Below are 14,478 nucleotides of genomic sequence, written 5' to 3' on the forward strand. Positions count from 1 at the left end.
TGTCATCAGAGGAGCTCCAAAGACTGCATGAGTGGTTCACGGGTTTTGAATCCTGTGATGTATTTGGTTTTCTTGTCACAGAAAATACAAATTTGATCCATAACACGAGATGAACTAGGTCCATCACGCCTGGGTGTCCGCGGATCTCTGGCAGCAGAAGAGTCTTCTTTTGAGGAAAAGTTAGCGAGTGTTTTCTTGTGTGTAAAAGACGAACGGCAGTTCCAATGATACTATAGTTTTGAGTCATATTCATCGGCACAGATATTAAGGATGGCATCAAAGTCTTGTATCCTGGCAGCATTCTGTAGTGCTTCTATGGACTGCAGATCCTTTGGTTTGGTGAGTTCACTGAGTGGCGCTTTCACTGAACAAATGATGCAGGTCCTCTCCTCAAGATGAGGCCTCTTGGCTGGCTTCCGAGTTTCACCCATTATCTGTTCACCTGTAAAGATACAGTATACAGCAATTTAATTACCAATTTGAGAAATAACCATGATAACAATTCTGGCAAATATTGGTACATTCAGTGTCAGTTATAGCAGTGCTGTCTGCTTTCGAAGTCAATTACTATGGCAAATTGAAATATGTTAAAATCTTATGTAATCAGAGAAAAATACTTATCAAATTGAACTTAAATAGTGTAAAGGGAATAAAGAGATTAATCATACCCAGCGTCATCAAACATGAGAAGTGTTGTGAATCTGAGCTCCCTCCCGTCATCTTGTCACTCTCGGAAGACAGCATGTCAGTAAACACCACATGTATTGATGAATAATGCTGTATGGATTAATATGAGTAAATACCACTTAATTAACATTTAATAGGATGATGTTCATGTTGTTAACAATTGGAACACTATGATTTTCATCATCCTTACATCCGATCACAATTTTATTCAAAGTTGACCTCCGTCAATGCCTATCCAACGCCTACGGGACCGTATTAAGTGCTTTTAAAATGATCAACATTGTGAGAGAGAAACAGTTTGATCAACCAATCATACATTGATTACATCCACATCATGAAAAACAACTCATATTACCATTTTTTTGTTTTTTTTTATTGAAAACATATTCTAAGAAATTAGGCACCGCTTGGCCAAAAATCGTGAAATCTTCAAAGTCCAATAAAAAACTTGAGCTACCCGACTGAGAAGTCCATCATGCTGTTTTGTTATGTCCATGGGTATATAAATAAGATAAAACAACCAAAGTTTGGTGTCCTCTCATGGTAGCAATTTTTGGACGGGCTCATGGTCTAAAATGGAAGTTTCCTCCAGCTGCAGCGCGAGAACCACCCCCTTCAAACACGCAGCAATGGGGAAAGGCTGCATGCATTGTGCTCGCTTGTAAGCCATGCCCTGCGTTGCAAGCATAAAGCCCAGAATGCAGCTCGATACAAGCGCGCTATGGTGAGCACGTCAGGGCCGCCTCAGAATGGGCTGGGGTTGTGGGTATGTAAGGATCACCTTAGAATGAGCTGGGGTTGTGGGTATGTAAGGATCACCTCAGAATGGGCTGGGGTTGTGGGTATGTCAGGATCACCTCAGAATGGGCTGGGGTTGTGGGTATGTAAGGATCACCTCAGAATGGGCTGGGCTAGATGGAAGCCTCAATACAAATACGTACTGCCCGCTTGAAGGTTTGTCTGCCGGAACGAGCCCCGCTGGGTCACTTTGTTCCAGGACAAGCTATGCTGGGTTCACCCACACTTAAGTAGCAAACTTGCCCACCTGCCAGCACTATCAGGGCCAGCTAATCCAAATGTCAAACCTGATTTCAAAGCAGTGGTTCTTTTGTTCTCATTTTTCCAGCACCTTCCAGCCCTTTTCACATCCTTCTGTTTCTTCCTTCCACCATATTCTGTGACCATTATACTTGTCCGTTGTACTGCATGCAGGGTTACATGTTCCCCCACTTCCTCCACCTGTCCTGTATCTTGTAAGGCACAAGTGCTCTCATTCATCCCACCATGGGACCTTTCAGGTCCACTGTAAAAACGATTTCCTACATATATATATATATATACACACACACTCGGTGTACAAAACATGAGGAACACCTGCTCTTTCTATGAAATAGACTGACCTGGTGAATCCAGGTGAAAGATATGATCCCTTATTGATTGCACCTGTTAAATCCACTCCAATCAGTGTAGATGAAGGGGTGGAAACAGGTTAAAGAAGGATCTGACGTGAATTGTGCAGAGCAACAGATCGGTTATATTTGGTCAACTGAGAGTCCAGTACAATATTGGTGCTGAAAGACCCATAAAAATGCGCAATTCGTTGTACCTTCACTCAAATGGGGTATGGCAGCCGTGGACTGAACAGAGTTACACTTCTTTTGGCAAAAAACAGGAACCTGCGGTTGCAGTGGGCTAAGGAACGAAAACACTGGACACTGGAGGATTGGGAAAACATTGCTTGGTCTGATGAATCCCTGTTCCTGCTGTTTCATGTTGATGGGAGGACCAGGGTATGGAGAAAACCACGAGTACATGCATTCATCATGCCGTGTGTCAACATTGCAGGCTGGTGGTGGTGGTGCGATGGTGTGGGGGGTGTTTTCATGGCACACATTGGACCCCTTGATAAAGGTGGAGCAACGTTTGAATGCCACAGGATATCTGAACATCTTCAGGTGCATCCCTTCATGGCAGCAGTGTATGCATCTGTGAATGGATTTATTTAGTGGGATAATGCCCCCATGCCACAAGCTAGGATTGTTCAGGAATGGTTCCATGAACATGACTGAATTCAGCTTATTGCAGTGGCCTGCCCAGTCACCAGGTCTCTTTCCAATTGAGCATCTGTGGGATGAGATGGAACGAGCTATTCGGAGTCGAGATCCACGACCATCCAATTTGACACACCTGCAGGAAGCATTGGAGTCAACATGGGCCAACATCCCTGTGGAATGCTTTTGACACCTTGCAGAGTCCACGCCCCGACGAATTGAGGATGTTCTGAGGACAAAATGGGGTGCAACTCAATATTAGGAAGGTGTTCCTAATGTTGTGTACACTGAGTGTATATTCTTGTTTATATATAATCTTGTTAATTTGTCAGTGTTATTTCCAGTAATTGGAAGTTTTGCATTTCGATTGTGTATATTATAACATGTATTGTGTACCTTAATCTGATTCTTGTTTCTGTGCATCTTAGTTTAAATGTTGCGGCTACAATGGAACATCTGATTTTACTGCCTATCAAGTTGCAAATAACGTAACCACTCTTCCTGACGTGTGCTGTGCAACCAAGCCGTGCAATTCGACCAATGCCTATCAGGTGAGCTGATTTCACTACTATATTTAAAAGGAGCTGAGTTTCTCCATCCGTAACGCTTTATTCTAAAGAGTTTCCGCTGCCATAGAATAATACAAATGGTACCATTAGAAAGGTAATAATCCATACATTTACTTGGTTGGGAAGGTAATAATCCATACATTTACTCGGTTGGAAAGGTAATAATCCATACATTTACTTGGTTGGGAAGGTAATAATCCATACATTTACTTGGTTGGGAAGGTAATAATCCATACATTTACTCGGTTGGAAAGGTAATAATCCATACATTTACTTGGTTGGGAAGGTAATAATCCATACATTTACTTGGTTGGGAAGGTAATAATCCATACATTTACTTGGTTGGGAAGGTAATAATCCATACATTTACTCGGTTGGAAAGGTAATAATCCATACATTTACTTGGTTGGGAAGGTAATAATCCATACATTTACCTGGTTGGGAAGGTAATAATCCATACATTTACTCGGTTGGAAAGGTAATAATCCATACATTTACTTGGTTGGGAAGGTAATAATCCATACATTTACTTGGTTGGGAAGGTAATAATCCATACATTTACTTGGTTGGGAAGGTAATAATCCATACATTTACTCGGTTGGAAAGGTAATAATCCATACATTTACTTGGTTGGGAAGGTAATAATCCATACATTTACTTGGTTGGGAAGGTAATAATCCATACATTTACTCGGTTGGAAAGGTAATAATCCATACATTTACTTGGTTGGGAAGGTAATAATCCATACATTTACTCGGTTGGAAAGGTAATAATCCATACATTTACTCGGTTGGAAAGGTAATAATCCATACATTTACTTGGTTGGAAAGGTAATAATCCATACATTTACTCGGTTGGAAAGGTAATAATCCATACATTTACTTGGTTGGAAAGGTAATAATCCATACATTTACTTGGTTGGAAAGGTAATAATCCATACATTTACTTGGTTGGAAAGGTAATAATCCATACATTTACTTGGTTGGAAAGGTAATAATCCATTTACTTGGAACAAAAATTTGTTGCTTTAATCACATTTACTTGTCTGTAGTGTTTTAAAAGCCCATGTTTCCAGCATTGAGGAAGAAGAAGCGGGACAACAGGCTTTAATATAGTGGGTCCAATGGTAACATTTCTTATTTTATGACAGTAGGGAATTTTTTATAACATATAATAATTAAATATGTATTAATCTATGATGTTATGTTATTATATTCTGTGACATTATAATTATTCTATATTTATTATCCTTTATAAGGACATGGAAGGAGCCACACAAAAGGAAATACAGTAATACTTTTTGAAGTAAAATAGCAAAATTATATAAAAGCACATGGAAGTAGCACACAAACAACAACAACAACAACTACCTATTATGAACGAGTATAAAAACAATAACGTATTTTCACGACTTTTACTTCATTTTGCGTCCTCCTTGACACTATCAGATATACATGCAATACGTTTGTGAAGTACATCATGCGGTCTTTTAATGGAACCCATCAGCAAAGCGACCAGAGGCAGGTCTATTACTAATAAGTATGGACGTGTTAAGATGAGGTTTGAAATCTGCAGCTGCTGTTTGCCTCACCACTTGCGAACTCTAAATTATAATTAACTTTATTATTCAAAATGAGTTGAGTTTGAAAAACTGATACCACCTCACCATGAATGCAAAATGTTATTTTGGTACAGACCATGATGGATTGCCTCATTATCCCATTAGTTGCATAAATGAGACATTTAAGGTTCTAAATAAGTAAAATATTAAAGGTTTGGATGGTGACAATCTTTGCACTATTGTCCGTTATACTGCATGCAGGGTTACATGTTAGACCATCTTGATACACCATGACAGAGGACAGTAATGAGTTTGGAGTCAAAAATATGTCACATTTCAATATGTTACACTGTTTGGGGTTCATCAAAAGTTTGTAATTACCTTAAATTATTGTCTTTTTAACTTAATTGGTAATCCCAGGGTGCGGTTCAACCTACCCCCCTTGCAAGGTGCAATGTACACTGCACATAGGGCATGTTGAACCTCTTCGGATTTTTTTAAACATCAAAATTGACCGTTATGGAAAAATGCTGACTAATGTTGCCTCTGGCAGAATTTAACTTGAAGTCAAAACATGTTTTTCACCCACAATAAAAGTTTTGTTTGATTTATTTGAAATTGCAGGTGAAGAGCCAAATGTTATAAACTTGTTCAAGGTGCCCCGCTTTTCCCGCTTCTGTAAAGTACACAGGCGTGAATGAGCTGTTAAATGAGACTTAGGAAGGAGAAGAAGAGGTAATGATTATAAGGGATGAAAAAGTCCAGGGGGAGATTATGTGCATCTTTGGGTATGGAAGGAGTTTTTTTTATCTGTGTGCCTGTGTCTGCCTGTGTGTGTGTGTCTGCCTGTGTGTGTGTGTGTGTGTGTGTGTGTGTGTGTGTGTGTGTGTGTGTGTGTGTGTGTGTGTGTGTGTGTGTGTGTGTGTGTGTGTGTCGCCACTTTTATCAGAGATGGCTGTACGGATGTTCGTTAAACTTTCAGAGATTCATCAGTGAGTGTCACGGAGTGTTTTCAGCCAAAATAAACGTGAACATTTTGAAAAAAACGTTTTTTGGGGGGGATTTTATACAATTGCTCTGCAGGGCCTGAGCCTTTGTAGCGATGTGAAAAGTAATATGTAATTATCCCCGATAAGTGTGTGTGTGTGTGTGTGAGTGTGATGCTCTATTATTAAATATAAATTTTCCTTAGTCGGTGTAGGAAAGTGTTTTAGGCAAAACAAAAAAATAGGAAAACCCCCCAAATTATGCAGGACACAGTGGTCCATCAAAAGCAGCCGTATTTTTCTATCCTGTGTTTGCTTTAATTCAAAGGAGATTTATATTCCTGGAAATGAATCGTCAGGTATGAGGACATGGATAGCTCTCCAAGCAGTTGTTTTATTTTAACGGGCGCTTGACTGTGCATTGAAATATGTTACTCGCATGATCGGTGAACAGGAAGCAAATAGCACAAGGAGAAACTCTTTTCTGGTCACTTTCCTACCTTCCAGCATTATTCGATGTTTAATAACAAATCCATGCCATTTGATCACATATATGTGGAATGACAAAAAGATTATATTACTGATTTTTTTGTCATTAATACAACTTAATTGTAGAAATGTTTGCCAACACTTATCATACAAATCCATAGTTTGTGTATGCAATAGTTCATAAAGACCTAATCCTTGATTCTCGATGTCTTCTTGTTTCCACAGCCCTGCGGAGACAAGCTGGTTACCTTTTTCAGGGAAAATGCCAAAATCATTGGAGGAATTGTGGCGGGCATCTGTGCTATTGAGGTTTGTCTTCACTCTTCAGGATGGGTTTAAGGAGATATAATAGGATGGAACTTGTCAGATGAGCAATATATTTTCAATCTTTCTCTTTTCAATACATGAGGTCAGGAGTCAGGGCTCACCTTTTCTTTCATGTACATCACATGGCTGCGAGTATCATGATGCAGTGCCCCTTATACGTTAGAGAAGGAATGTGGAATTTGCTCAGGCTCGATAGCTCGCCTACTGTTCACCAAGGACACCATGGGATCCTTAACGTCCACCAATCGTTGCTGGAAGATGGGACGCCCACTTTTAACATCCGTCCAAGGGATTATTCTTTGGTCAGAGCTTGAGATGTAAAATCTTTGGGTTAAAAATGTGCTTTTGGTTTTAAAAAACGGGATACTGCATCAGCGGCACTGCCACGCTCCCAGCAATGATGCAACCAGCAGCCAGCCATAGGCAGCAGAGGAAATAGCAATAATTTATCTGAAGCAATTTGTCATCCTCTGATCTACAGTCTATCAGGCTCAACCTGGTTTGATAAGTAAAAGCAAATTTCACTCAACTCTGTTACTGTACTCCCACCATTGTCGTCTTTTAATCTGACACTTCATCACAACCTCTGGTTGTCTCCCACACCCACCCACAGGGCTAACATCTCCACCTATTTCCCTTATTCTTCCATTACACGATGTTAACTTTCCAGTTTGACATTTGTATAAATGTGGAATTTATATAAATAAAACAGGACATTTTTTAAATGTGAGAAAATGAAATACCGATTACATCAATGAACAGTATTAAATAAATAAATTGATATATGTGGGAACATTCCATGCCCTGACCAGGAATGTAACCCAGGTCCTCTGGAAAACCTAATGGTTGGTGGACCTTTTTTCCAGAGAACCTGGGTTCGATTCCTGGTGTGGGCATGTAATGTTCCCACATACAGTCACGTGAAAAAGTAAGTACACCCCATGTAAAGCTTTGACTTTTTCAACATACAGCTATTTGATCTTCACTTCAACAATATAGATAGATAAAGGTGATATAATATAACAAATAATAATAATAATAATAATGCATTTATTTTATATAGCGCTTTTCAGGAAGCCCAAAGACGCTTTGACAGAGTGCAAAACATAATGCATAGCAAAACATAAAAACAATTGCAAAAAAAGAAGAATCAATAGGGAAATATTCAAAGCACAAAGGAGGGAGAAGGAGAGGAGATAGTCAGGGGTTAGATGCTGTGGGTTAAATGTTGAATGCAGTGTTGAACAGGTGGGTCTTGAGTGATGTTTTGAATGTGGTGAGTGAGGAGGAGTCTCTGATGGTGTGAGGTAGCGAGTTCCAGAGGGTGGGAGCAGCGATGGAGAAGGCCCTGTCCCCCCAGGATCTAAATTTGGTCCGGATGGGGGGGGGGTCAGGAGGTTGGTACCAGCAGAGCGGAGGTTGCGGGTGGGAGTGTGTCTGGAGAGGAGGTCAGCCAGGTAGGATGGGGCCAGGTTATGGAGGGCTTTGTAGGTCAAGAGGAGGATTTTGTACTGGATTCTCTGGGAGATGGGGAGCCAGTGAAGCTTGTAAAGGACGGGGGTGATGTGGTCACGGGTCCGGGAATGGGTGAGTAGACGGGCAGCGGAGTTCTGAATGTATTGGAGTTTATTGGTGATTGTTGAGGGTGAACCATAAAGGAGGCTATTGCAGTAGTCCAGACGGGAGGTGATGAAGGCGTGGATGAGGGTTTCTGCAGCCGTGGAGGAGAGGGATGGACGGAGACGGGCGATGTTTTTCAGGTGAAAGAAGGCTGTCTTTGTGATCTGTTTAGTGTATTTGCCGAAGGAGAGGGTTTGGTCAACCCGCTTTCCTGTTTCCTGGTCAACCCTGTTTCAAATATCATGAAACATTTACATTTTATAGTCCATTGTATAATTTAAACAAACATAAATGCAAATTTCGCATGTGGAAAAAGTAAGTACACCCCGACATTTATCACTATTTCAAATACTAAAATTAGAATCAGGTGCACCAGCTCAGGTGCAAATGATTAGAACATCGTTAGAGTGGATCTTGGAGGAACCTGTCTTATTTAAACCTCAGACATTTCGTTTGGTTTGCTCTTTGTTGTTGAAGTGTGCGACGTCACTATGCCTAGATCAAAAGAGCTATCTGAGGCCTTCAGAAAGAAGGTTATAGATGCCTACGAGTCTGGGAAGGGATTTAAAAAGATCTCCAAACAATTTGAAATCAATCATTCGACTGTCCAGAAGATCATCCGCAAGTGGAGAAGATTCCAAACAACTGCCAACTTGTTCAGGCCAGGCCGCCCCAGCAAGTTCAGCCCGAAAGCAGACCGTAAGATGCTGAAACAAGTCTCGAAGAACCCCAGAATGTCATCACGGGACCTACAGGTAGCTCTTGCCACTGTTGATGTCAAAGTGCACGAGTCTACCATTAGAAAGAGGCTGCACAAATTTTATCTACATGGGAGGTGTGCCAGGAGGAAACCTTTGCTGTCCAGAAAGAACATCAGGGCAAGACTCAAGTTTGCAAATGAACATCTAGGCGAAGACCAGCACTTCTGGAACAATGTGCTCTGGACAGATGAGTCAAAGGTAGAGCTATTTGGCCACAGTACCAGAAGACATGTTTGGCGAAAACCAAAGACAGCATTTGACCACAACAACCTGATACCAACTGTAAAGCATGGTGGTGGAAATATTATGGTTTGGGGCAGCTTTGCTGCATCAGGGCCTGGGCAGCTCACCATCATAGAATCCACTATGAATTCTTCATTGTACCAGAGGGTGCTTGAGGATAATGTGAGGCCATCTGTCGGGAAGTTGAAGCTCAACCAAAGGTGGACCTTGCAACATGACAATGACCCTAAACATGCCAGTAAATCCACCAAGGAATGGCTGAAATGAAAGAAATGGAGGGTTCTGGAATGGCCAAGTCAAAGCCCGGATCTAAATCCCATCGAGATGTTGTGGGGGGATTTGAAACGAGCTGTGCATGCAAGAAACCCCTCAAACATCGCACAGCTGAAAGAATTCTGCATGGAGGAGTGGGCAAAAATTTCTCCCAGTCGATGTCAGAGACGGGTAGACAGTTATAAGAAATGCCTACTTGAGGTTGTTTCTGCCAAAGGGGGCAATACCTCCTATTGGAGCCAAGGGTGTACTTACTTTTTCCACATGCGAAATTTGCACTTATGTTTATTTAAATTATACAATGGACTACAAAATGTAAATGTTTCATGATATTTGTTATATTATATCACCTTTATCTATCAATATTGTTGAAATGAAGATCAAATAGCTGTATGTTGAAATATGTTGAAAAAGTCAAAACTTTACATGGGGTGTACTTACTTTTTCACGTGACTGTATATCGATTTAAAACACTGCTTAATAAAATCTTGTTTCTGTTGCAGATCCTGGCCATGATCATTGCCCTGGTGGTTGCCTGCAACTCGCAGGATGAAATGAAAGCATGAAGGAAAGTCCAATGGGATGAGCACTTGCTTCATTTTCAAATTGAAATCAACACGATATCACACAAAAAATTAGCTCGTTTAATGAATATAGATCACTATTTTTGGGAGTTGTTGAAAATATAGTCAGGGTGAGGTAAATTAAAGCTGGTTGTCTTGAATAATAATGGCATTATTGTTGCTGTCATATTATTTTGTGTATGCTGCATTGGATAGCATACCTTAGTAGTTTATGGAAGAACTCTAATCAATCATCGGTAATATCCATCTTTGATGATTCGTGTCATCCGGTTATCTGCAAATTAGGATTATCATCATTTTCTGCAATGCTGCTTTTCATGTTTTACGTTTCTTTCAATGTACAGGTTGTAGAAATGTCTCACTCGATTGTTTAATCCATCAAATTTGACTGCCATTGTTGGAGGTAAAATAACTTATTTCTTCAAGATCATCAAAACTTAAATAATGAAACGGAATCTGCGATGTGAGGCAAACATTGGAGTAAGATATGAGAGTGGATTCCTAAGCTGAGCCAATTAGACTGCCTGGTGGAGGTGACAACGGGAAAGAGAATACAAGGACCCTCCGAGGGTATCAAATGCATGATGGTGAAGAAGAATATACTCCAGCCTATTTCCCATGCATTTAAATTTTTTATTTATCATTGAAAGGTTTTCTTTGTTTGCTATATTCAGGCTGTATAAGCATTTGTAGTGTCGTTGTAAGGCTTTATTGTGGTTGTAATTGCATATGTATCTTTTCCGTACCTGGCGACAGTTAACACTTGCGTACTCGGTATACAGTACTTGGATATTGCTGTGTACTTGGAGCATGGGTTGTGCATTTAATCACAAATGACAGTAACCAATCACAATTCAGCATGTAAATTGTTAATGTATACACGTGCACAAATTTAATAAATTTATATGGACCACACCAACTTCAACCTGGTGGTTTGTTCTCATTTGTTTTATGAGAGCCAGTTGAACTTCCTTTTTGAACGATGCCTTAATTTTGTAAATATTTTCAAGTGCTTGGGTAATGGGTATAGTACTTGGGTACTTGATCTGGGCAAGGTTTTGTCCTCCCACACGTTGGCAACGACATCCGTTTTTGAGGCCACCAAAGGTGCTATGAAGTGTATATTATTTATATTAATAATATACACTAATATACATACACTAATAATATACACTAATAATATACATACAACACCTACTACTCTCAAATTATCCACTCTGGCTCTGGAAACCGAAAAGCACTCTTCTCTACAATAAACAAACTCCTCAGCCCCCTGAACACCACCACCCAGTCATTCACAGTAGAAAACTGCATCTCCTCCCTTTCATTCTTCCAAAGCAAAATTGACAACATCTACAACAGCTTAACCACCACCGCACCCGCTCCCCCTCAAACCACCTGCCCCCCCTTATCCTGCCAACCCCTGTCTCAGTTCTCCCCAGTCTCCCCTACTGACCTCTCTGAACTCCTCATAGGAATGAAAACTGCCACCTGCACTCTTGACCCCATCCCCTCCAGCTTTTTCAAGGCCTCCCTTCCTGCTCTCTCTCCACTTATCACTGCAACAATAAACTCCTCCCTGTCTACAGGCATCGTCCCACCGTCCCTCAAAATTGCTGCTGTTACCCACATTCTGAAAAAACCTGGACTAAACCCTGACACCCTAAACAACTTCAGACCCATCTCCAACCTACCCTTTCTGTCAAAAGTTTTGGAACGCGCTGTAGCCACTCAACTTAAGCATCACTTCTCTGCCAATAACCTGTATGAAACATTCTAATCCGGATTCCGCTCCAACCACAGTACTGAAACTGCTCTCCTCAAAATCACCAACGACCTTCTCCTCTCCTCTGACACCGGCAACCTCAACATTCTCATCCTCCTCGACCTCAGCGCCGCCTTTGACACCATCAATCACACCATCCTCCTCACCCGACTTGAAACCACCTTTAACATTACCGGCACTGCCCTCTCTTGGATAAAATCATACCTCTCTGACATATGCCAGTTCATCTCCATCAATAACTGCAAATCCCCCACTGCTCCCCTCCCCCAAGGTGTCCCCCAAGGTTCAGTTCTTGGCCCCCTCCTCTTCATCCTGTACCTGTCCCCCCTTGGTCACTTAATCCGCCGTCATGGTCTCCAATTACACTGCTTCGCCGATGACATCCAGCTTTTCATCTCCACCAAGTCCATCTCCACCGCCACCCACTCTATCCTGACAAACTGCATCACTGAAATAAAATCCTGGCTTCAAATCAACTTCCTCAAACTTAACTATGATAAATCTGAAATAATCATCATTGGCCCAAAAACGCTCACCAAATCCACCCATAACTTTGCCCTCAACATCGACGGTTTCCCAGTATCCACCTCCCCTCACATCCGGAAACTTGGCATCATCTTTGACCAAACCCTCTCCTTCGACAAATACACTAAACAGATCACAAAGACAGCCCTCTTTCACCTGAAAAACATCGCCCGTCTCCGTCCATCCCTCTCCTCCACGGCTGCAGAAACCCTCATCCACGTGTGGAAGTGTAACTCAGTGTAACTCATTGGTTGGAACTGGTAATGAAGCAGGTACTAGCAGGTGGATCGTAAGAATGTCAGGAATGTATCTCGCTCTGTCGAAGCTGGGAGTCCTTTTGTCCACCTTTATCACGACCCCGGGCTAACACACATTCCCAAGCCCGTACTATTGTTTTAGACATCGGGATGCAAAGAGGATGAAGCAAATTCCCAGCAGGGAGGAGCGAGTTGGTGCCAGTAAGGCGAGCAGGATGACTGAGTAACATTTCTGCGGAGAAGGGATTAAGGTTTAGCGCACGAAGGATTAACACGAGTGCGCCCAAAAAAACGAGAACACACTTTGAGTCGAGAGCACTTGTCACGAGAACCTCTGCGAGAACGAACGAGTACGCAACGAGAAACAGCGCAGAGAGAGGACCGGCCAGGGAAGAAGAAGAACCAACTGCTTGAATTAGCTATAATAGTCTTTATTGAATTGAAACAAGTGACTTAGTAATTATAATAAATCCTTATTAACTAAAACCTGTCTCAGTCATATTTGGAGTGAGTCATATAACATTCCGGACAATCTGGTGGCCCTTACAAGGATCAATTGGACACATCGGCAAGATCTTTCTGAGAGGTAAGCATGGTCTTGTTCTTGTCCAATATGATGCACGAACCTGGGAATAGTTATTTTGTAAATACATGGAGGATGTGGTGTGTGGGCTTCTCCACGCACAATTGGTGCAGGAGAGCCCTCAGAAGGAGATATAGTTGAGACCCTTTTGCTCAGGTGATGTGCTCGTGACACAGAGATCCATTTTGAGTTGGTCTAGGGTGATGGGCAGTAAAAAAAACACAAAGAACCATTGTTGAGCTGGTACTCCCGGGTGCTGTGATTACGACCCAAAGATCCATGTCTGTATGATCAAGATGTATTTTGAGGTACCTTGTGAATAAATGTAATGATGGAATGATCTTAACGATTGTTCGAGGTAACGTCCTACAAAATGTCTGCTTGTTCTCTCCTTTTTTGAGTCGTAATTCTGTTGAAATCTCATTACAAATGCGGAATTTTGTACGCTGGTAATGATCGAGATCCGTTTTTATCGATTTAGGAATAGTGAATGAGCAGACAAAGTCACGGATGGAACATCGACAAACGATTTTAGCTTTTATTCGTGAGTTTCACGATTTCTGTAAATACGTATTTTTTGCGCTATGTTTTAAATGCGCCAGTTCGACGCTGGTTATTAAGGGCCTTACTGTGAACTGGGACCAAACGGAGCATGAGTGCACCATGCGACCATTTGCTTCCAAGTCGTGTAAGGCCGGTACACTCGTTTGCACTTACAAACGTACCCTTGAGGTGCCCACCCAAATGGTTGAGGACTCACTTGGAGTGCGAGAAGACGGCGGGAAATGGAGATATACTGTATATTGTTACGGATCGCGGACAGATGTTATATTGACCGAGCGGTGGTGTATTACCGCGTCCGAACAGTTACTCCCCGATTAGAACCCGATCCCGCCCAACTCACCCGATTCCACTCGAACGTTGGCCGAATCGCGCTATGCTAAATCAATGATGGAAAGGACACAACGGCTGGGGTAAATGACACGACACAAGGGGTACAGTTCTCAAGACCTCCGGAGGAGGATATAATTGGTGATGCAGAAAAGGGGTAGATTACACGGTAAGAGGTAAAGCACAGAAAAGATGGGCACTTAAACACAGTCTTATCTATTCCCGACAGACCACAGACAAACGGGACAAGACTGACTTACACGGGGATTGATGGCAGGGAAGGAC

At 41.7% G+C, this 14,478-nt stretch overlaps 1 protein-coding gene across 3 annotated transcripts in view; it reads left to right on the forward strand.

Annotated features, from left to right (window-relative positions):
* LOC137411395 (tetraspanin-1-like) overlaps positions 1–11,076 on the forward strand; it is a 47,386-nt gene extending 36,310 nt beyond the window's left edge. For all 3 annotated transcript variants that reach the window (XM_078769708.1, XM_078769709.1, XM_068096746.2), the window contains exons 6-8: positions 3,167–3,289; positions 6,569–6,652; positions 10,071–11,076. In XM_078769708.1, the coding sequence (XP_078625834.1) occupies positions 3,167–3,289; positions 6,569–6,652; positions 10,071–10,133 (270 nt within the window). In that variant the 3' untranslated portion in view covers positions 10,134–11,076. The remainder of the gene's footprint in view (positions 1–3,166; positions 3,290–6,568; positions 6,653–10,070) is intronic.
* Positions 11,077–14,478: the final 3,402 nt, after the last annotated feature.

The sequence above is a fragment of the Myxine glutinosa genome, chromosome 1, assembly GCF_964187855.1.
Source record: "Myxine glutinosa chromosome 1, kmMyxGlut1.1, whole genome shotgun sequence".
Classification (NCBI taxonomy): domain Eukaryota; kingdom Metazoa; phylum Chordata; class Myxini; order Myxiniformes; family Myxinidae; genus Myxine; species Myxine glutinosa.